This window comes from Dioscorea cayenensis, chromosome 11, assembly GCF_009730915.1.
Source record: "Dioscorea cayenensis subsp. rotundata cultivar TDr96_F1 chromosome 11, TDr96_F1_v2_PseudoChromosome.rev07_lg8_w22 25.fasta, whole genome shotgun sequence".
Lineage (NCBI taxonomy): Eukaryota > Viridiplantae > Streptophyta > Magnoliopsida > Dioscoreales > Dioscoreaceae > Dioscorea > Dioscorea cayenensis.
In genome coordinates, this window is record NC_052481.1 from 17,645,000 (window position 1) to 17,669,776 (window position 24,777).

At 35.4% G+C, this 24,777-nt stretch overlaps 3 protein-coding genes across 3 annotated transcripts; 2 read left to right on the forward strand and 1 right to left on the reverse strand.

The window, feature by feature from the left end:
* The first annotated feature begins 12,586 nt into the window (after positions 1-12,586).
* On the forward strand, positions 12,587-13,741 carry LOC120271661. Its single transcript, XM_039278335.1, has 2 exons — positions 12,587-13,346; positions 13,410-13,741. Exons 1-2 carry the CDS (start codon positions 12,587-12,589, stop codon positions 13,739-13,741), a joined length of 1,092 nt encoding a protein of 363 aa, XP_039134269.1.
* A 600-nt stretch (positions 13,742-14,341) lies between these two features.
* Positions 14,342-16,479, forward strand: LOC120272250 (COBRA-like protein 1). The gene is made up of 6 exons (XM_039279014.1): positions 14,342-14,517; positions 14,607-14,686; positions 14,928-15,381; positions 15,445-15,604; positions 15,691-15,956; positions 16,034-16,479. The coding sequence occupies exons 1-6, from the start codon at positions 14,445-14,447 to the stop codon at positions 16,318-16,320; spliced, it is 1,320 nt and encodes a 439-aa protein (XP_039134948.1). The 5' UTR covers positions 14,342-14,444; the 3' UTR covers positions 16,321-16,479.
* A 184-nt stretch (positions 16,480-16,663) lies between these two features.
* LOC120272249 (calcium-dependent protein kinase 28-like) lies at positions 16,664-23,488 on the reverse strand. The gene is made up of 12 exons (XM_039279012.1): positions 23,037-23,488; positions 21,641-21,771; positions 20,686-20,727; positions 20,395-20,506; positions 20,230-20,308; positions 19,911-20,080; positions 19,053-19,179; positions 18,666-18,781; positions 18,442-18,549; positions 17,675-17,737; positions 17,332-17,505; positions 16,664-17,186 (listed from the first exon to the last, which is right to left on the reverse strand). The coding sequence occupies exons 1-12, from the start codon at positions 23,337-23,339 to the stop codon at positions 17,028-17,030; spliced, it is 1,584 nt and encodes a 527-aa protein (XP_039134946.1). The 5' UTR covers positions 23,340-23,488; the 3' UTR covers positions 16,664-17,027.
* Positions 23,489-24,777: the final 1,289 nt, after the last annotated feature.

Here is a 24,777-nt window from a genome sequence, read left to right on the forward strand (position 1 = left end):
TCTCTCCCGACATCATTGCCAGGAGAGTCTAGCAGCACCTGAGCAGAGGGAGGAGCTATGAGTCGGGCCTTTCCAAGGCCTCATTTCTAACGCTCCCGGCTCACAAGTATATGTATGCTGTCATTACTCACTCATTTGTAGGTCTATCAGACAACACTGGAGTGGTGGGACAGCATGAGCTATTGTTCCTTTACAGCATGACCGAGCGTCATCCCATCCACCTGGGTTACATGCTGGTAGACTTTATTGCGCACTAAAGCCAACATGTACACTTGGATGCGATCTTCAATGGGCCCTACATCATACGACTGATTAGAAGGATGGGCCTAGCAGATCGACTCTAAGGCCAGGAGATCATTAGTGCACTGCTCCCCTGGGGATGGATACCTTACGTTTGATGGGGATGGCAGTGCTCCACGGCTCCAGATGGATCCTCACCTCTACCCCCCACCGAGTACTCACTGGAAAGGGTGATGCAGAAGATGAGGAGTCTGATAGTGAGTCATCCCTTCCATCGGTCACTGAGCTTGCCCTTCTATCCAGCTCAGTAGTGATTCATCCCCGCCGATAGTTTGAGATTCAGGAGCTGCGAGCTGAGATACGACTATTGCAGGAGGGCCAGCAGACCATACTAGCGACCTAGGCATTGATGGAGGCCGCCCTCGGCCTTGCACTGGCTCTACTATCATAGCTGGTCCCTCCTCCTGCTCTGGCTCTCCCTGCATTGACTCCTCCTCCATCCCTGCATCCACCGACCGAGTCTGCGTTGTCCGACGATGCCAAACATTAGTTTTATTTCTATTTTGTTTTCTCATTTCAAATTCTATATATTCATTTTTGGCAAGGGTTGGCATTACTTAGTTTGTACTTATTTTGAGACTTTTAGTGGATTTTATTTTCTGTTTTATTATTTTTATCTTTGTTGAGCTTTAGTGTTCTTCCTTTACACCTCGCAGACTTATTTGCAACACCCACCATCCTCAATTATAAAGGGGATGCTCACTCGGTCAATTCTTGACTTTGAGTGACCCCCACATTGCTAGGGCACAACTATGGACACACTAGGTCAGCTCCAAGCTTCAATGATTTCACATATGTGAACCGGGGAAGTAATCTTATTGCACTGCCTCCCTACTATTGTTTATATTGCCTTCCATACTTCTCTTATACACACATTGAGAACAATGTATGATTTAAGTGTAGGGAAGGGATTTGAGTTTCATTTGTTAATTCTATTACATGCTAAGTGTGACTTATGATGGTAATTTGAAATGTAGAGGATTTACCTAGTATTGCGAGTTTGTTATATTTCGAGTCCTATTCATTTTAGTGTGCATGCTATTCTTGGTTATTTACCTAATTAGAACAAACAACTTCTCTACTGTAGTGACTTGGACCATGTTGCACTTCCTTTAGTTGTATTCATCATACTTCTTGTGGAGAAAACTTTAAAAATTTGAAATAATTTGTTTCAAAATAGAAAAAATGAAAGGTTTAGAAATGAAAATAGCTATCCCTATCAGAAGTGTGAAGCTACTCTCGACAAGTCGGATGCTATGTATGCCCTAACGAGAGAAAGAGCTACCTTTGTATGCAAGTGAAAGCTATCATTCTTGTTTAGTAAAACGATGTGGAAAGAGCTACCTCTCTTGTAAGTGTTAAATCCACTCTTTTAATGTTGACGAGAAAGGGCTACCTTGGGAGATATGTGAAGCTACCACCTTTTGTATAAGAAGTTTTTGTGTAATTGCTTGCTCTTGGAAGTCCTCTAAGTCGAGAGAAGTGAAGTAGAGAGTTGTAACACACACACAATGATAATCTTGAATAGAATGTTCACTATTCTTGGGACTTGAAATTTTTAGAATTCTTATACTGTGAAAACCTGAATTACTTGTGAAACTCCTGAATTCTTTAACGCCTGAGGTCGTACACTTCCTCCACTTGGTTTGTAATGTTCTATTTTGCTTAATGACAAGCAAAAGCTTAAGTGTGTGTGTGTGTGTGGGGGGAGGGGGAGGGGGATTTGATGAGTGTACAATGTTCATGTATTTCATATATATTTGTACACTCATTTGCATGAATTAGAACCATAATGTGGAATTTGATGCTAAATATCATGTGTTTTGTATTAACATGCTTAGGGCATTGCTTAAAGAGGAGGGAGAGCCAAAGGAAGCATTTTAGACCGAAAACAATGAATTTGTAGCTCTCTCAGTATCATTAGAGCAAAGACAAGGCAAATTGGGTGGCTTACGAGTAGCTTACGGTCGTAAGTCTATTCCAGAATACCTTGCGGGCATGCTTATGCCCATAAGGGGATTCATATTCAGTTCAAAGGACCTTACGAGTAAAGCTTACGCCCGTAAAGACTATCTAAAGGAGCTTATGACTGCAATGTACTCCCATAAGGACAGTCGCAAGAAGCAAAATAGTGAACCTTACGATTCAACGCTTACTGCCGTAAGCTGGACCTTAACAAAATCAGAAGACCTTACGGATGGGGCTTACAACCGTAAGTATTCCCGTAAGGCTCACAAAAATCTTCTCCAGCTCCCTTATGACCTAGTTCTTATGCCCGTAAGCAACCCGTAAGCAGTCGGGTATAAATATAACTTATGAGAATTTCTAGGGTATTCTCTATTCTATCTCTCTATTCTTTCGAGGCGATTCTTGGAGGCAAGGTTGAGGAAGAAAAGGGCCAAATCTCTAGCACCCTAGGTAAGATTTCGAGAGGGATTTGACCCAGCATTCAAGGGGATTAGAGGTCATAGCCGTCGAGTTCATGCGTGCGTGGAAGCTACCTCAACTACTCTCCATCTTAAGGATTGACGAGGGGGTTTTCATGAATCTTATGTTTACCTCTATTCTTTGTATCTTAAATGTTTGCCCTCCATTAATGGAGGGCTAATTTGTAGATGTTTGGGCATAGTTGAACTCTAGGGTTTATTTTTTTGTGACTTTGGTCTTTTGTGACTTTGGTCGTTGGAACTCTTATGCTTTAATTGATTTCATATTTGCAACCATATCTATTTGAATCTAATTGCGTGTTTGAATGTGTGGTTACTAACGAGGTGAAAGCCCTAGCTATCATGTTTGATATGCTATGTGATGAGTACAAATACGCACCTAGTATAGGCATGCCGTGATTAGAGGGAATTATGAGTAAGCTTGGGTATAGGGTACTTTGGAGACTTCGGCTTCCTCAATTCTCCCAAGTGAGTTATTGGCAATCTCGGTTCTCTTTGCAATCATGTGGAGTGGATTTTAGGAGAAATCGCATTTCTACTTTGTATTCGAATTAGCAATAATCTCTTTCTTTAGGGGAAGATCATCTACTTAAGAGATAGTCATTAGCTCATAGTGAGGTTTCATAGAGTGTTAATGCGATTGTGTGGATATCTGTATCAGCTCTATACCTATTCAGTTATTCTTCGCCTGAGAAATCGGGGTTTAGTATAATTCTGGAAACCGCTCAATTCAGATAGGATTGCATGTTTAGACAACCATTATCCTGTACTCAATAACCCTAGAGGGATGCTATGCCCAGACATTGCTTTCTTCCTTGATTTCTCTCCTAATGTTTCCCATTTTTCTTTGTTTTTGGTTTCTCTTGTTCACACACAAGCACTTCACTATTCAGACTATTTTTCGGATCTAGAGTTATTACTATTACTCATTCTCTTCCCTGTGAACCAACACTCTGCTTACGCACACTTTATTACACGATTGACACGTACAATTGTGTCCTTATCAATAATCAAAGAGCAGACAGCTATAATACTAGAACAATAATGATACCTATAGCCATTAATAGAACCAGTAGAACTACACAACCTTTACAATTTCCATCTCAACATAGTTTTACTTCAAATAATTATTATGAATAAAATTACAGAACAAACAAAGGAAAACCAAACACCTTAGAAATTATAAAAACAATGGCAAAACAAAACAATGAAGGTAGTATGTTAGTATTAAGCACAGTTCATCGCTAGAAATGGCCTGAATTCATAAATAGATGGGAATCAAATGCTATAAATGCACATTAGACTCAATTGGAACAATAAATTTCATTGAAAATCTTTTAGGAACCACTACAAGAGACTTATTAAATAGTTAGAAAATTAACTATGCTGAGGAATACCAATACATGGTACACATGGTAGATAATCCTTATAATGTAATAGGACAAATCAGGTAAATCATATTAGCAACTAATCCATCCAAAGGAGATACATTATTATAAGATATGGCAGCTAGAGATTTAGAAAGACTCCAAATTAATAATTTTGGTAAAATAGTACAATTTAGTCAAGCATATATCACTTAAGCAGCTAAAATAGGAAAAGCGTTCACAAATAATAAATTATCTAAAAGATGGTTTAATAAACTTCCTAAACCATTAGGAGATATAATTCTTAAACATTGGATAGAAAGATGATATAAAAATTTAACTGGAATAGGGCCAGCAATAATGTTTACTTTCAACTATTTAAAAGATAAATGCTTAGAAGCTGAAGCTAATAGACAAATATCAAATTACAGTTATTGTAGTAAACATTATGTACCAACACTTAATAAAGAATATAAAAAAAATAAAGAACTTAAAAGAAGCCAATACTTTAAGAAAGGAAGACCTAAACCAAACTGTGTTAAAAAATTTAAAACACATATACCCCCAGGAAAATACAAATGTTATCTATGTGGTATAGAAGGACATTATACTAGAGAATGTAAAAATCCACAAGTTAAAAAAGAAAGATTAAATATGTACCAAAATTTAGAAATTCATGATGAAATAGACATAGTAAGCCTTGATAGTAATGATAGTGAAAATGATAGTGATGTGCGTAGGATATTCGTTGGCAATGAAGGACAAAACTTTTTCTCTAAAGATTTAATAGAATTTAATGATATAAGATGACTAAGCAAACATATAATCTAGATATAAATCCAAAATATTTATTTGAACAGTATCATCAAGTAGAAGATTTTGAAAATTGCACACATGAGTTTGAACCTTTTAAGATAAACTTTGAATCAAAATGTGATAAATGTTATAGATTTCATATAGCAAGATGTAGATTAACTTGCAAAAAATGTGAATTATCTTTATGCGAAAAATATGTTTTAGATCTTTATGATTTTAATTTTGAAGAACAAAAGATAGAAAGACCAAACATATTAAATAAAGATAAGAAAATCATAGAGCAATTATTAAAGAGAATAAAAACCTTAGAGGAGGAAGTTAGCAAGTTACAAGAAGATCTAAAAAATATAAAAGATATAAAAGATAAAGGAAAGAGCATAGTAATACAGGAGGAGGAAGAAAATAATGCCTAGAAAAATAAGCAGAGATACAAATGAAGAAAATCCAGTAGAATTAGGAAAGATGATTAAAGATTTAAGAGAATTTAAAGATAACATAATATTAAAATATTCTCTTTCATATTCTAGAAATAGAATAGTTGATTTTATACAAAGGATAATAGATCTTATTACAAAAAAAGAAACACCAATGAATGGGAAAGTTAGTGAAAATAAGGAGAAAAAATTAACAATGTCCCCAAAAATAACAAAAATAGAAAAAAGATATATAACAAACACAAGCTATTTAAAGATAATTAGAAATAGATAATTATTTAAAACAATAAGAACCCATGGCTTGTCCATCTATGATGATAAGAATGGAAATTGCACAGCCAGTAGAATCTTCAGTATTCTTATCACTATGGGAGTCATGCAACTTGAACCTTACCCTATAGTTTGTCCAAATGCATTAGAGAAAACTATGACTGCAAAACCAGCAAGTTCATTTGAGTTTTCTTTAATTGTGGGAACTATGTAACCTAGTCTCATGTAGCAATAGAAGACAAAGGTTTGTTCATCTGAATAATAAGATATGTGGCTACAAAACCAGTAGGTTTATATGCACCTCTTATTATGGTGAAAATCTGGTTATCTCCAAAACCAGAATTATGTAAATTAGATAGTATAATAATGATAAGTAACAAGTTTATTCTTTCATACAGAAGTGGCAGGAAAAATTTTTTATAACCATCAATCCACCTTGGAACCCAAATTAAAACTTCCAATATTTCCACCAAATTCACCCATGAGATTTAGAACTCTAGGCCAATGGACATAATAGACAACCTCTAGACTAATGGACATGAACCAAAACATCTCATTCCTTTGCTACACTCTTTAGCTAAATTATTCCATCAGACCAATGAAAAATCCCAACATTCCCCACTACCACCATCATTGGAAAAACCCAGTATCAATTTTTCCCTAAAACCTTAAACTCTTGATTACATGGTTGATCAAGAAAAATAATTAAAACCCTAGAAACTAAAATTGCCCTAGAAACTGAAGAAGTTATGAAGATTAAAGCTCAGTTAAAAGAAACTACTAAAGAAGAATAAGAACTAAAGTGACTAATGGTAGAAGAAATAAAATAAAGAATGAAAAACTGGAATTGTTTCTGAAGCCTATTGAAGAAGTCAAACAAATCATCCAAAAAAAAAATGATGACTTCCCAGTACCAACAATTCATCTCTGAATAAGAAGTATTGAGATAGTTGGCAAAAGAAGAAGTCTTTCCTGCAGAATTTTCAATAGCGGGAAACATATTCAGAGAACTATCACACAAAGGTGCAAGATGCCATTGTGAAGAAGGTTTCACAAAATTAAAATGCTCTTTAGATATGTCTCAATGAAGAAATCAAGAAATCAACGGTGTTCAGATAAAAACTATAAATCTATTTAGACATGGGTATCTGGCCAGAATTATGCTAACCAGTCTAGAGCAAGCAAATTTTTTTGAATAACTACTGGCAACTAATCCATCTACTTCACAAACTCTTCAAAGCACTTGAGCCACATTTGGATGGGTATGTTAATTGAGAATTAAATTCCATTCCCCCTTGTTATGATGAAGGCTATCCTGATGAAGCAAGACACCATATCAAAGTAACTCTTCTTCACCATCATAAACCTGATCAAGAAAAGATAACTCCTATATGACTAGAAGATATGGTCATCTCGGAGATATCAAACAACAGATGAAACTATACCGAGCATGTGGAATCTCTAAGAATTAGAAAAGGGCATGCCCTACTATTGTTGATAGTCAAATATACCAAATGGTGCTTGAACCAAAAGTAATGAAGGTATATGTGGATCAGTACATGTTTCCCAAGTATTGTCTATTTCCAAACTTAATTTCACATATGCCAGCAATTGAATACCACATGAAGAAAATTTATGCATGGGTAAGAGAATACATATTTGGCAACTATTCTACGATAAGCATACCCTTCGAGGCATTCATTCTACGAAGCCCATAAGTATCTCCACAAGGCCTAGATGACATTGTTGAGCACAATTTAGACAATATGATGGAAGGATAAAAAGGACCTCAAGGGTTCTACTGTAGATCATAAATGTCTCTTTCACCCAGTTCGATGAATTAAACATTGCTCATCTTTTGGAGGACTAAAGCGATATTTGTTTTTTTTAGTATGTAAAAATAGGCACTATTTGTTTTTTTAATGTATAAAATAGGCTAGTAATTGTAGAAGTACTGTAGATAGTGGAGAATCTATGTCCTCTCTTATCATTTCAATCAAGTCAATGTCTTGTCAGGGTCTTATCAGAGCCCTGTTGTAAAACTCTGGGCTTGAGTGGTTTTGAGCCCATGTTTTTGTGTCCCTTTGAGTCTATATAAGGCTCCTTATTGTTTGTAAGGATACATGACCAACTTTGGGAGTGAATCTTAAGCTTTGTAATAAATAAATCCTTTTTCATAACTCTTCCATCTCTCTGATCTCTATACGCTTCTGACCCTAACTTTTACTTCACTTTGGCGTCTAGCCCGAAGATCAGTCACTAGAGAGTTCAAAGTAAGTTCAAAAGCACAATCAACCCTAGAAATTATAAAACAACCAAAAAACACCCAACCCATCCTTCTGTCTCTATCTCTCTCCATCTCATGCACTGTTACCAACTGCAGATGTCCGCAGATTCCTTATGAGATCCTTAATTATTCTCATATATATATAGAGAGAGAGAGCACCAATCTTCTACGAACGTTCGTATTAACCATTGGATTAAAATCCAACGGTTGTGCACTGTTTATTCAATAGTATTACTATGCTTATAAATAGTAACACAATGATAAGCTCAATAAATCACAACTGTCCAACTCTATTTTTGCTAGCACCTACAGGAGAATTATAAAACAATCAACAAACACCCAACCCATCCTTCTGTCTCTATCTTTCTCCATCTCATGCACTATTACCAACTGCAGACGTTCGTAGAATCCTTATGAGATCGATATTCTCATATATATATATATATATATATATATATGAAAGAGAGAGAGAGAGAGAGAGAGAGAGAGAGAGAGAGAGAGAGAGTACCGAACTTCTATGAACGTTCTTATCAACAGTTGGATTGAAATCCAACGGTTATGCAAAGTTCATTCAATAGTATTATTGTGCTTATGAATAGTAGCACAATAAATAATGAGATGTACAGTATTTTAATATGAATCATAGATCATAATCATAACAATAATTCAATCAATCTGAACCGTTAAATCCTATTTCTACTAAACCTACAGGAATAAAATAAAACCTAATGAACCCATTAATCTCTCTCTCTCTCTCTCTCTCTCTCTCTCTCTCTCTCTCTCTCTCGACCAACTACGGACGTTCTACCAACGTCCACAATTGACATTTCGCATATATATATTAAAATTAAACACAAATCAGCTCAATTAAAATAGTCCACAGGATTTTTCATCCGTGATTTTATAAAAATAAAATAAAATAATTATGGAAGTTGTAATGAAACTATAAGTGGAGAAAAAATAATATATTACATAAATTCAATTATTATAATATTATTTTTCTCTTAATACAAAAATAAATTTGTGGTTTATCCGTTTATACAAACTAATAAGTAAATATTTTAATAATATTTAAAAAAACATTGAGATTAATGTAATTAATAATAAAATACAAATTTTTCTAATATTGTTAATGTCACACCCAGACCCGTGGGCCCCAGGACGCCACAGCTGGCACAACAACCCGAGGAGGGATACCCCACCACTCAACCCTCGAGTCGCTGCAAGGTTGACAAAATACCTGAAACCAACCACCTTGAACAGAGTATGCAAAACAAAAAGTTCAAAGGTACACAAGGGAAGCATTGACAACATGACTTGATAGTAGAGTTCAAAAACTGTACTGATCACAAGTACAACAAAGTTTCCAAGAGATTACATAAACATACAAACCATGCATCAAGATTTTTAAACGCACTAATGGATGTATACTCTAATACATCAAATACATGCTCAGAGATAACATACATGAACTTGGTACTAAATAAAAACAAACAGTGGATGCCCAGCACACCACTTCACTATCGCACTACTACCTACAAAAACCTGGGAAGAAGAAAGAGGGGTGAGTAACCTAAGTCACTCAGTGAGTGGGTTAGCACAATACTACAAGAATACACAAAAAAAAATACGCTATATAACTCACCAAAATAATGCTTTACTAATAAGACAAAAAGTTTAGAACATAAATACATATAACAGTAATCATCGATACAATATAACAAAAGATAGTGTCAAGAAAGCTTTTTACCCCAACTAGGTTTTACAACAACAAATCCACGAAATGCCAAACACAAGGTATATACTATAAAACAAGTTAAACATCAAACCAAGCTTTTATAAAAATACAAATAGATCAAAATAGTTCCATATATATATATATATATATAACAAGCTATATAATACTAGTCTCAAAATCCATAAAACACAATACTCACCGCCAAAACCACAAATTTAATATGACACTACAAAAGAAAAGCAACGTGGTCTAGAAACCTCTCTAAACCTTCTCCGTGGCCGCGGCCAGGTTCAAAGCTGTCAAGGAACTCATGTCCTTGGCGTTGACCCATCGATCCACCGTGTGGTGACCCCGGCTTCCCAATGAATATCCAGTCAGGGCTCTACATTCTCATCTGAACTGGATCAATATGTCTGTCGATCTTCCATGCCACCTCAACCAAATGGCCGTGAAACCGTCTACTGCAGTAGGATGTCACCAACCAAGTAATACAAACATGTATCTCACAACAAGGAGTCTATAACCAGGACAATAATCAATAATCAAAGTTTCTATCATTTCCCCATGGAAATGATGAATGCGAAGCATAACCAAAATTTTGCAAAGCCAAGCAATTCACAACTTACAAAGCAAGTATCATAGTAAAATTCTTTTCCTTGAACAACAACATTTTTCAAGTATGAAACATCAATAAATAAACTCATTTTAAGTCAATCAAAACCTCTATTTAAGTATAGAAGCCAATAAAACTTAGCTCAAACAATAAAAAATAACTATACATATTCTCCTAGTAGAATTATGCATAAACAATCCCACTCACAACTTAGATGATGTCACTTCCCCAAACGTTAATCCTCTACTGGTTCCTTGCCCAGAGCAAAAGTTTCACCTCCTTACCAAAGCACAACAAAACACCAACAAGAATTAGCAAAATAAATCAAACAATGAAACCCTAAGTCCCTCTAACAAACAACCCTAATTCGATCCTAGGGTTGGCTCAAAGCTAGGTCTAAAGGTTACCAATGAATTCCTGAGGCCATCTCCAACCCATAACTCTATATTTGAAGTTTCAATATACAAAAATACAGCTTCTACAGTAGAAGTTTCTCCAACTGGTAACTCTATTTCTAACTCTAAAACAGAATATTCTAAAAAATTCTTCCCACTTTACAATTTATATATTCCTACCGTTAACAAATTTAATCAATTTTAAAATATAAACTTAAATTATAAAAATTATTAATTTGATTAAAATATGAAATTATAAATATAAAAAAAAGAAAACTAAAATAAATAAACAAATAAACAAATAAAAATAGAAAAACCAAAAAATAAAAAATAAAAAATAAAAAACAAAAAACAAAATGAAAATAGAAAAACAAAAATGAAAACTGAAAAAAATAAATAAAGCTGGCTACAATGACACTCAAATAATCGCGCATCACTGTAGCTAATATGGGATTTGGCGCAGGGTTTGGCGCAGGGTTTGGCGCAGGGTTTGAGCACACCAGGTGCCAAATCTCCAAATTTGCTTCAGAATTGAAGCAGCATTGGAGATGCTCTAAGGGTTTGAGCTTCACTTTAATCCAAAGAAATCAATGAAACAACTAAGGCTTATCGGTGCTACAACACTTCTACAGTAAAACCGACCATAACACAAAAGTTTTCTCCCGATTTACAACATCTAATCAAGAAATTTTTTTGCAAACATTCACACAAATGAGTAACAATGACATTGGCTTCGATTTGAGCCTATAACCAACCTAATCCATGGTGTATTTCAAGGTTTTTAAAGATTTCCAAAAACAAAGAAAAACGAGAGAAATAAAAAAGAAAAACCTTGGATCGAAGCCTTACCAAATTCAGGAGTAAGAGAGGAAGAAGTTTGGTGTTTTGATTCGCCAATGATGGTTGCCGAAAAATTCTCTAGGGTTTAGAAGCTTGGCCGAAAGAAACAAAGAAAGAGGAAGAGGGAAAGAAGAAGGAATTAAAGAAGGAATTCAGAAATATATATGCATAATAACATGCATACATACATACATAGATAACGTTATGTAGAACTCAACCAATTGCATGGCGTAGCTGCAAGACTACTGAAGTGCTCCACCTTGTAAACATATGCTTCCTTTGTCATCTTGATTTATACCATTAGACCAATCTGAGGGCAATGCCCTGCTTGTTTGCTTGATAGGTGCTTTTTTCTACAAATTCTTTTCCAAAGGAGTATATTCTCATTTCAATTCCATCTTCTTTAAACACTAGTATAACCTCGTTTATATTCTCTGACAGGCGATTGGCTCATTATGTACAATTTCTTCCCAATTGATATGTTTTTTTTGTCTGTACTTTTGGGATTAAATGCTTTGCCTGCTTGGAATGATCTAAGATCATCTTTGTCAGACTACTTAATTCATCAATGAAAAATAATTCCTGGCGTTGCTTTACCTGTGTTAGTACTTGCTTAACTTGTTAGTACTTATACCCTCTCGGTTTATCCTTTTCCTGAAACCATTATCTCTGAAATTACCAAAACTGTTACGAAATTTTTTTGGTGTAGAAACAGCAATGGAAAGGGCATCCATAATTCGAATTGGAAAGTTGTTAATGAAGGTAAGGCTAAGGAGGGAATTGGTATTAGAAATCTTTCTCTTGCTAAATACTCTCTGATGGCTAAACACTTTTTTAATTATCTTAACAAAGAGGATGCTATTTGGGTGGATATCCTGCGGTCTAAATATGGTGACTTTAATTTTTGGAAGAACACTGCCCCTACCAAATGTTCCTGGTTTTTTAGAAATCTTACTAGGATTGTGAGTCATATCAAACCTAATTGTCGTATCAATTCTATTAATCCGGCCAGAACATCATTCAGTTGGGATCTCTGGTGCTTTGAAATTCCCATTGCATTCAAACCCACTTTCATTAATATGGATGTCGATGTTGATTGTCTCACCATCTCTGATGTTACCATTGGCGATCGATGGAATGAGACTCAATTAGAACATGTTTTCGGTACTAATTTTAATGTTCAGGAATTAACTTCCAGTTCCATTGATCCCAACTCCTGCAATCATTGGATTTGGAATCCACATACCAGACATCACAAAATCTCCGCTTTCGTATACAAACATCTGAATCAAAACCTCACTCAATCTGAGTCCTGGCCTGGTTGGCAGCTTCTTTGGAAACTGAATATTGCCCCTCGTACCAAGCATTTCCTTTGGACTGTGTTTCATGGCCGTCTCTCTACCTCTAACTTCTTATTTCAATTGAGACTTGGCCCTAATAATACATGCGCTCTGTGTGGTCTATTCCCTGAAACGATTGATCATCTGTTCTGCCAATGTATTATTGCTAAACATGTTTGGAATTATTTGAGCTTGAAGATCAACACGTACATTCATTTCCCTATTGGATTTGCTGTGGGATCCTGGCTCACTGATGGAAATCTTTCTAAGCACTGTGCATCTATCATTGCAGCAACCGCATGGCTAATTTGGAAATCTCATTGTGACGTCATTTTTCGTAATGCTATCATAAATATACCTGCTATTGCTTGTAGAGCCCTTTCTCATGTGCAGGAATATACCGCTAGTAACAGATGTTTGGCCGGACATAAACTTATCTTGAACAATTTCTCCTGTGCTAATGAGCTATTTTTGTTCTCCCACTCCAGCCCCAACCCAGGTTCCTTGGTAAGTTCAGCCGGATTCTTTCTCTCGAATTCTAACTATGTTGTTAACCTTGCAGGTTGCTGCGCTATAGCCATGATCGACTCTTTAATGGATGAGCTCTCTGCCCTTGATGTAGCGCTTCATTCGGTCTTAGACAATCGACTCAATATCAAACATATATTTGTTAACACAACTACAACTCTCAGCATTCTCAACCATCCTAATCCAGTCACCACGTGGAGGTTCAATTCTCAGATTGCCAATATCAGATCACTCTTAGAGGAACTGGGTTCTTCTATTCATTGTACTCCCAAAACTTGGATGCTCCCTGCTGTCAACTTGGCCACTCATGGTGTTAACTCCTCCGATATCAATCTTTTCCTGTTCGGACGAGAACTTCCTCACTAGATAATGAAGTCTTTCATTGACTATGGCTTTAAGTTCTAATTGTAACACCTTTTTTTTTCCCCTGCTTAGTTACTTCTTTTGTTATCTTAGTTTTATTTTAATAAAATAGCCCTTGTGGTTCTTTTTCAAAAAAAAAAAAAAGTTGGCCGTTCATCAAGACTATGTTTTATGGTTATTTGTGATTTGGTTGTGTTTGATCTGACAGATTTTGAATTTGACTGTCAATGGCCATTGTTGCATTGTGTTAACTTTTATGGTTCTTGTAGGTTATGCTTGGTATAACTTTTAGTTTTCACCGGTCTTTCCTTGTAAGATGCTAATTTAATGAACAACACTAGTTATAAAAACTCCATTGCTTGTCTTATTTCTGTTTTTAAGCCTTAGGAGAATGCCATGACTTTTCTTAAATTAATTTTTTAATGTTCTTTGATGGAAACAATCTGGGAAAATATCTAGGAGGATGAGAACTATTGTGGTAAAGGTACAAGAATTTCCATGGAATATGGATCTAACGATAAGTACAATATAGTTCGGCATTTCCAAAGCTTATCTATTGTCTTATAGCTGTGAGTGTTGTGTGAGTGTGAAGCATGTATAATTAGTATTTGGTTTCATCCTTATCCCATTCACTCTCTCTGCACAAAAGATTCATGCATTACTTAAAAACTTCTATTCCTTGCCTGTGAGTTCCGGAGCTGAGGAGATGATGCTGCTTCTCATTTACTTAAAGGTTCTTGTGTTGATAGTGTTGTTGGTAAATACTTGGAATGTTGCAGGTAATTAATATGCTTCTCTATGGCTCTACCTTCTGGTGAACATAATCTCATTCTTAACATTCATTACTTGTGGTTTTTATGTCTTTCAGATTGTTATGACCCACTTGATCCAAATGGGAACATCAGCATCACAATTGATATCTATCAGTGGACTCCAGACGGTTATCAGGTGAACATCTCCTTTATTACTTCGTTATTTTTCGCATTTTACTTGGTACATGAAGCTATACATCATCTTGTAATGGAGTGGCTGTTAATCCGTATGTCATCGATGTCTATCGAGATTTCTGCAGTTTCAGACTGTCTGACATGAATTACAATTTGAAAATACATTTTTTGTCACTGTCAGCCGGCCAAAATGGAACCTTGTAATTTTAGCTCCCATTTCTGAACTTTCATTGAGTCCACAGGCCAGGGTAACTATACAGAACTACTACCAGTATCGCCATGTAGAGAAGCCAGGCTGGGCTCTTGGATGGAGATGGATCAATAAGGAGGTGATCTGGTCAATGACCGGTGCGATCGCCACACACCAAGGCGACTGCTCGAACTTTACCACCCGAGTTCCCTACTGCTGCAAGGAAAATCCAGTTCTCATCGATCTCACGCCTGAAGCTCCCCCAGAGACCCGCACTGCAAACTGTTGTCGCAGCGGAGTGCTCACTGCATCAGCCATTGACATGCCTAACTCATTGTCATACTTCGATATGATCATAGGGCATCTAGATGGCAAGCCAAATGTGCAGATACCTCACAACCTCACTCTTCTGGCGCCAAGTATTGGATATACATGTAGCCCCCTGGTGGACTCGACGCCCACAACTGTCATTGTTGATGGTGGCCTAAGAAAAGAGCAGGCTTTCAGTAAGTTTCTCCGGCTCTTTCAGTTACTACGACGACATTGTTCTCATTGCTGAATGTTGGCAGGAACATGGAAATCAGCATGCACATATTCTTCATTCGTCGCAAAGAAGTCACCGGCATGCTGTGTCTCATTATCAACCTTCTATAATACAAGGATAACCCCGTGTCCGGCCTGCAGCTGCGACTGTGGCACCGTGGGCAATGTCCCACCGCAATGCACTGGGTGCGCAATTCTTGCTCTGGTGAGCTTGTCATGAGTCATTCTCATCATTCACCCTTCTGAGCTTATTTCTGTCAACAATGGTACAGCGAGGGATCAGTGAAGCCACCGCTGGAGAGAGATATACAACTTAACCGATACATCGGGTGTACAGATCACATGTGCGCGGTTCGTGTTCATTGGCATGTGAAGTCTAACTACAAAGGACATTGGAGAGTTAAGGTGACAGTATCAAACTATGATTTTGTAAACAACCACTCCAATTGGAACCTGGTGATCCAGCACCCCAGTTTCAACCAGTCTCTACAAACTTTTAGCTTCAACTATACGAAACTCCCAACATCGGCTGGAACAGGTGCAAACTTATCTATATATATATATATATTTCTAGTGTTCTGATATTTCATCAGTTTTGATCTTCATTGGATGCAGATGAGGCAGCTTTGTTCTGGGGCCTGAATTATTACAACACAATGTTAGTGCATGCCGATGAGAAGGATCCAGGTTCAGTCACAACTGACGTGCTGATGAACAAGGACTTAGAATCGTTCACTCTGAGCAATGGATGGGCTTTCCCACGGAGAATATACTTCAACGGTGATAACTGCCAAATGCCGATGCCTGATGAATTCCCAGCACTTCCCAATTCAGGTCTTAGGCCATCTAACTTCCAACACATTCTCTTTTTGATCATCTTCCTTATTTTCCATGGTGTTTAACCCATAGTTATATACTGATTGATATCACCGGTGTAAATTGTAAAAAGATAATTCAAGTGCATTGGCTTCGCTTACATGGAATAAAATTCGATAATTTTGGTCCTATTGTATAGATTGGATCATGTAAAAAAAGGCCTTGTAACAGCATGCAAAGCCATTGATGATTTACATTATTCACTTACAATTGATGGGGTTTAAAGGTTAAAGTCTATAATTGGTCACTAAACTAAATCATAATATTCATTTCAGTCCTTGAGCTAAACATTTGGGTGTAATTCACTGATAAATTGTGGACTCTCATCTTATTTAAAACACAGAACTGAAAACAACAGAAAACAGACAATGGTCACAAACAAAAGTCCATCAAGTGATTTGCATTGATAAGCAATAAAACTTCCAGGTTTCATTTTCAAGGAAAACCAAGAAAGTTTAATTTATGGTTCATTCAAGATATATAGAAGAGAAACAACATGGCACAATCAAATTTAACTAATCTACACTAGATCACACAAATGAAACCCATTACGAAAGGGCAGAAAGGATGTACAAAGAGAAAGCTGAATGGTAACCAAACCTCGCAGAACAACTTACCTTGCAGTTACATGACACTGCGCAAAAGCCAATACTATTTTATTCTTTGGGTGAGAAATATTTGATGATCATCGTGGTTGTAAACGAGCTTGACGAATGCAGATCTCCAGTGTTATCTAAAGCTTTTGAGGGTTTCGGATGCCTGCAGGGCTGGGAAGATTGCTCATGCTTGCGGTTCTTAGAAGCCTGCGGAACTCGGACAAATTTATCTTACCATCCTTGTCAATGTCAACCTCCTCCAGAAGCGGGAGGATTGATCCCCTCAACCCTGTGTGCTGCGCATTACAAAAAACTGCCTGTTAGTAACAGTTATAATTTTTCAGAGTTCTTGATGTCTTGATTTGGTTTTTCTAATTTTCGATGCTTCCCAAGTGACTTAGGATTACAAGAGGCATGATGCTGAAAATGAAATAAATGTACCATTCTTAGTTCTTCCGGAGTGATAAATCCATCATTATCGACATCAAATTTCTGAAAAGCAGCTTGACAACGTAGATTCCACTTTGCAGTGTCATGTTCCTCCAACTGATGAACTTGTAAAGTTGCCGCAACAAACTCGTGAAAATCAACCAATCCATCTGTGTTACTGTCGATCTGTCTCAACACGACAGATAGATGTCAGAATTTCCAAGATCCATTAATTACTGTTGAGTAAACTGATAAACAGTAGAAATTAATTTGTAAGAGTTTAAACGCCAGAAGTAATGCCAGTGGAGAAATAATTATCATATAAGACAATTTAGTGCAAGATATAGTTACTCACAGCTTGAAGAATCTCTAAGATACGCGGTTCCTTCAGTTTCCAAGGGAGATCTTTCTGAAGAGCCTGAGATATCACCAGAACAAAATGGGAATGTGGTAAGACTTAACGCACAACACAGATGGAGTAGAGTGCTAGAAAAGATATTTATTTTCCAAAATGTCACACTGACAGTTCATGGATAAAGGTTACAAAGAAAATCACACAAGAAATTAACATAGAAGGTTGTGTCATCCTGCATTTCGCCACTTTCATCATCTACTTCTTCTAGCACTACACAAACATGTTTCCTTGATTTTTCCTAAGCAATAAAAATGAAATACTAATCAAATTGAAAAACTTGGTGATCAAACACAGTACAATAAACATTGGAGGCATTCTAGTTTCATGCAAAGGGTTGTTCTCATCTAGAAGGAACCTTCCAGCATATGCTGCAATTTTTATAATGAAACACAGAGCCCAACACCAATTGTTTAAACAACCAATTCAGTTTCAAGAAAAGAAAGGCAATATATCATTTGCCTTGATCATCTGGAAGGAAATTTATCCATGAGGAGCAAACAGACAATATATAGAAAAAGAAAAGTTTACAATATAATTGGAACTACTATGAATTCAAAAGGTTAGAAACTACGAGGCTGTTTCTGGTTGCCATATTTTATATAACTAAAATGAAAATATTCTAAAGCAAAAACACAACCTTGAAGCAATTTCACAAAACTAAACTTCAAAATAAACTGTTTCTTTTAGCAAGTAACAAAAGCACTTACCTGTCTCATTTCCTCAAGGCTAATTGAACCATTTCCATCGACATCAATTGCATTGAACTGATCACGAAGATTAGCCAGCTCCCCTTCATCAAGGGTAGTTGCTAATGCCTGCAGAAATCATAAAGATATTTTTTCAAGTTCAGATAATCATATAAGACTAAAACGAAAAAGAAATTAATATGGCCAACTATCTGGTTGCCCAGAAAGTACTGAAATTTGTGTACCCTAAGCGCGAATTGTTTGAAACGGCTAAATTTCACGAACTCGCGAATGTTGGACAAAACAGATATATCTATTGGAATATCTGATGCATTTCCTCCTTCTCTGACCCAGGGGTGGGCTGTTAGGAAAAGCATTTGTCAGCAAGTACTCAGTTGTATAACAACATTATGAACAAAAACAAATTGAATAAGATGTCAAACACAGCACATAAACAGTGAGAACATTTAGTAAACCCAGAAGTTCGTAAAAGAAATCATCATCCAAGATTTAATCATATCGTAAATTTTTTCAAATCAACATTTGAATAAACACATGTATTGTTTGCTTGGATTTAGAAATTGAGCAAGCATTATTTAATCTGATAAATAAAATTTAAAGCAGATGCATACATAGAGCTTGAGCAGCAGTCAGCCTTGTTCGAGGATCCTTTACAAGCAACTTTTGAACAAAATCCTTTGCACTGTCACTTATGCTTGGCCAGGGCTTCCGACGAAAATCAGGCGTATTCTTTAGGACCTGGAAGAAATATTTAAAAAAATTATATATGTTCCATAAAACGATAGCATAAAAAGAAAGAAAATTTGTAAATTTATTTATAAATTTCTGTTAGCAAATTCAAAAGTTAAGAACACACTGTCGACAGCCAAAACCAAGATGGAGGCTTATGATCACTATTCAACAAAAATTCAGCCTTCAACATCAAGGAACCAAAGATTAAGTAGATCAATATAATTTGCGTATTCTTGAAAGCATAAAAAGGGTCTTGTTTATTAGCCTTCATTGACATAAATAATCAATATTATTTCCAAGGAACAGACTTATAAGCAACCTATTCAGAAATAGTAAAACTGGCAAAACAGTAATACATTGTCTAATTCTATTGTTAGTTTTATCAACCGTTTGGATCTAGTATCTATGCATCACTAGACACATATCATGTATGGGATGTCTATGTTCTCCTGATTCTATGTTCTTTTCATATCTACATTACACTTCAGTTTGTAAGCCAAATTATCTTCAACTATTGCCCATGAAAGCATAAGCAAGCAGAAAATTATGCATGACAACAACTATTCTGCTACACTAGCATTAAACTTGCTCTGTCTAGTTGGCAGCACCTTCATGAATTTGACAGCATATGCTGGCAAACTACCAAACTGAAGTGCTTGTACAACAATATTCATGAAAATATCTAAACATAGACATGTGAACTAATGTGAACATCATCAGTTTCCCACGAGGTTTACCTCCTTAAAGATTCCATCCTCAGTTCGGTCCCAAAAGGGACGTCTTCCACAAAGTAAAATATAGGTGATAACACCAATGCTCCAAACATCTGACTCCGGTCCTGATTTCCGTTTCAACACTTCTGGAGCAACATAATAGGCACTGCCAACGATATCACGGAATTTCCTTCCTGCAAGATACAATTTTAATTCTCAAGCACATAGAGCAAACCCAATCGTACAGCTTCTTATTTCACATGGGTAAATGATAGCAGCATAAAAAAAATTATTAATTAATTAAATTAAATCAAATTAAATTAAATCAAAATGACAAAGAGACCTGGTTTTATAAAATCAGAGAGGCCAAAGTCTGTTGCCTTAAGAGGTGAATTCTCTTTGGTTGATTTGAAAAGAAAATTCTGCAATTATACAAATGTTATGCACCCTTAAAGGAAACATCCATCGAAAAAAAATTCAGTAGTCCAAGCCAGTGTTCCAGACAAACCTCAGGCTTCATATCCCGGTGTACCAAACCATGCAAATGGCATTCAGCTGCAACTTTAAGCATCTGACGTACAACAATAGCAGCATCTTTCTCACTATACCGGCTATCTTTTCTGGGAATACCAAACGAATCAGAATTTGATTGTATCTTCCATAAATAAACAAAACTAGAAAAATTATTGCAAGGAAATACGAGAACGAAACAAATAATAATCTTCTAGCTCTCCCAAGGAATAATTTATAGGAAAAATAAACTTAGCAATAACAAGAACACACAATTGGATAGGCTTACTTGGCTAATATTCGATCCAGCAGTTCACCACCTTCGCATAACCTAGTTTAAGAAAAATGCATATATATTTCATGAATAACATCCCACCCATTATAACGGAAATTACTAGTCATATTCTGTAGTTTTTACATAGAATTTGACAACTAGATAAGTGACATCAATTGAGAAGTCTACAGCATAAAACTTGAAGAAAAATGAAGCGACAATGCTGTCTGCAGAATTGTAATGTTCTAGCAGTTAATAATATAATTTCCATCATAGGAGGAATTCCTGCAGTCAAGTGCATGGACAAGGATGAATTCCACCAAAAGTACCTAACTGTTCTTGATAAATCAAACAGAATTTGATCAAAATGCCACATATCCTAAATTATAAAGCGCTAATTATATGTCTATGCTAAAACATTACAGACAAAACCCACCAAAATTTGTAGTTATACAGATAGATAGAGCTAACTTCCAATTTAAAATCTCATTCATCTGAATATAACTAAACATATTAAAAGCATTTGGAAAATAAAATTCTCCAGTGATCAAACTTCTGGTAGAAACGTGATGTGCAAAAATAAAATAGTACATAGGTGAAGATAGGCCAATACAGGGGTACATTAACATTGCTCAGGGAGGTTTATTAACTTTATAGAACTGATTAATATTTAAAGGGCTATTATTGTCTTTTGAATAGTCAATGAAATGTTAATGTTATATCTGAAGTTTGTAATTCAAAATTTAATGGTAAGATCATATGTTTCTGATAGGTCAAGAAGATGAGATAATCATACTCTTCTCATATTATACAATGGTGGTATTTAAAAAAAGAACCATCACAGATAAACAACAGCTGATGAAACTTCATGAAAGAGAACAAAAGCTTCTGTTATTGGAAACTCCTTCCATGACAACGCACCTATATGAAACTTTACCGAAGCACAATGAAAGAGAATGAAAACACTTACTCCATAACAATGTACACATATGTGTCATCTTCAAAAGCATTGTGGAAGTTGACAACATTTTCATGACCTTTTAGGGCTTGAAGTATATTTACTTCTCGCTTAACATCCTCAACAGCAATTGGAAGGACCATCTGTAAAAAATATATATGGATTGAGTGCATAGTAACAAAAAAATTTAAGAGGAAAATGCCAATCATATGTAAGACATTACTCGTTTAGCAACCAACTTTACATAACAACAATTTTGTGAACCATAAAAGTCATACAACCGCCATTTCCATTTCAATAAAAAAATTAACAGGGTGAAAAACAAATTTTTCTTTTATCTTCTTCTGTTTCTTGTGTGATTATCTCTTTCTTTCATTAGATGTTCTTCAACTTCATTATTTTGATCTAGACAATATATCTTTGTCTTCTTTCTCCATATAGCCCCTGAATTTTTACTTAATGAGAAATCAAATCCTATAATTTGTTTGCGGACGGCTTCTAATCACCTTCTGATCCAAATTTGCTCATTATATAATTAAAAATAATTTTAGAAAATTTAAAATTAACATTCCACTTTTATCCTTTTGCCATCTGACGGTTTACGTTATCAGCCAAACCTTACATTAGTTTCTGGACGGAAAGTTCGAATTACAAAAAAATTAAAAATCCAGGGTTCACTTCACGCACACATGTATTTGAAACGAAATAACAACTAAACTACTTCACGCACACATGTATTTGAAACGAATAACTAAACTTTGGGAGTCTCATGTAATTTTCTACATATTCCTTGTCATAGATATGTGACATGTCTCTACTTATTTGGACAAGGAATCGAAACACAGATCTTTTGTGGAAGATCAAACAGATCTAACAATCAAAAATTCGAAAACCTTTTGTAATTAAATCTCAAAACTATCTGATCTCTACTTAACAAAAACATTACCGAGACAAGCTATTCAAAGTAAGGCATCTGATCATCACAAAAGGAGGGGAAAAAAGGACACTTTTCTCATAATTCTACAACCTAAAATTCAAAATGGTAAAATAAAATGAATTCAACAGAGCAGGATCATCAGATGAAATGAAAAACATCAAATAGAACACACACACACACACACACACATATATATATATATATATATATATACACACACACATATATATATATATATATATATCTGGACAATGACACAGTAACACAATTGCAACTCCAGGCCAAAACATATATGTCTAAATGAATAAAACAATCCAGAAAATTTTAAAAAAATATATATATATCATCAATTTATCATCACCAAAAAACACCAAAACGAAAAACATAGGCATTTCCAGAGAATTCAAAACCAGCAATTCTAAACGGAGGAAGAACCATCAAAGATCAAAACTTTAAAGAAAAAAAAAATACCTTATTCTTATCGATCCTCTTGACAGCAACCCGATCGCCATTGGCCTTATCGGTGGCGACGAAGGTATACCCAAATTGGCCATGCCCCAAGAGCTTCCCAACACTATAGCAATTCTGGAAGTCCTTTGCGTACCCAAAATCGGTCCTCTTTCCGCAGGGAATGGTTCCAGTGGGGCGTTTCCCGCGGCCATTCTCTCGATCACGGGGCTCCTCTGTCTTGGCCGGATCACGGTTGGTGGGAGGGGTGGCGGCGGCTCCACTGGAGCCGCTGACCTTGGTAGGGGTGGAGTTGCACAAGCCCATGAGGATCGAATCCCAGTATCAACCTACTCCTGGCTTCTGGGGAGCATCATCGGAATCCAATATACAAGAATCGCAGTATCATGACTGATGAGGAAGAAGGGAAAGGGTCAAAGGCGAAGACTTTGGCTATAGAGAACGATGGCCTTTTTTACAACAAACACCCCACCACCTTACAAATTTTTTTTTTTATTTAATTTATATTTTCTATTTAAACCCTGTAGACAGTTGTATTTACATGCATTTTTTTATGTAGACTAGAAAGTAAAATTTAGACGAAAAAACCATGGACTTATATATATATATATATATATATATATATTTATTTATATATATTCACACACGTATTTGAATCTTTGTAGTTTGCTGTCAGTTTCTCACTGGTTAGCTTGGTCTCACAATGGGGTTATGAAAGAAATATGTATATATAATGGTTTATTAATGATCTCCTAGAGATTTACTATGTAGAATGAACTAATAAGTACGGTAATGACTTACTACATACTCCCTCTGTTTTTAAATACATGTCATTTAAAGATGTTACATAAAAATTAAGGATTGCATTAAATTATCTAAATTTTAATATAAAAAACAATCAAATTACTAAACTATCCCTCTCTTGAAACCATATATTTCTCTTGGAACTATAAATATTACTTTCTTCATTTATATAACTTATGAAATTGAAAATAAGTAAAATTAAAAAATAAATAAACATTACCTTGATATTGTAAAACAACAACTATTTTGGAATAAATTTTTTTCCTAAAACGACATGAATTTTGGAACCGAGGGAGTACACCCAAGATAATATATGAAGAGCCATAATTGCATAATAATAAATCTTTCTTACCATATAACTACGGAGGAATGGAGAATACAATTTCTTTTATTTGGGGCCTGATAAACAATATTATATAGTATTTATACACAATTGCACAGTATTCCTATACTATTAGTGAAGGAATTTGACCCTCCACCTCACCACTTATGTATGCATGCTTTTCCACTAGACTAGGCCGCGTTTGGTTTAACATATATTTCTATATTCTACTAGGCATTTTCCCCGGCTTCGCATCAGAGAATTTTAAATTTTGTGAAGAGTTTTGAGACAATATCACATATAAAATAATATAATTAAACAACGCCTACTATAGAAACTATTTTATATCTTGCATTTCAAAGGTCTTATGACATTTATTATATAAATAATTAGGTATAATTAATGTTTTTTAATTATTAATATTATAAATAATATAAATAAAAATTTAAATATTATTAAAAAAAATTAAAATTATTTCTTGAAACTCTCTCGGAGTAGATTATACATATACTTTAATAGTATACTAGACATTCTTCCCGGCTTCGCATCGAAGTTTTTAAAATTTTGTGAGAAGTTTTGAGGCAACATCATATATAAAATAATATAATTTAATGTTTT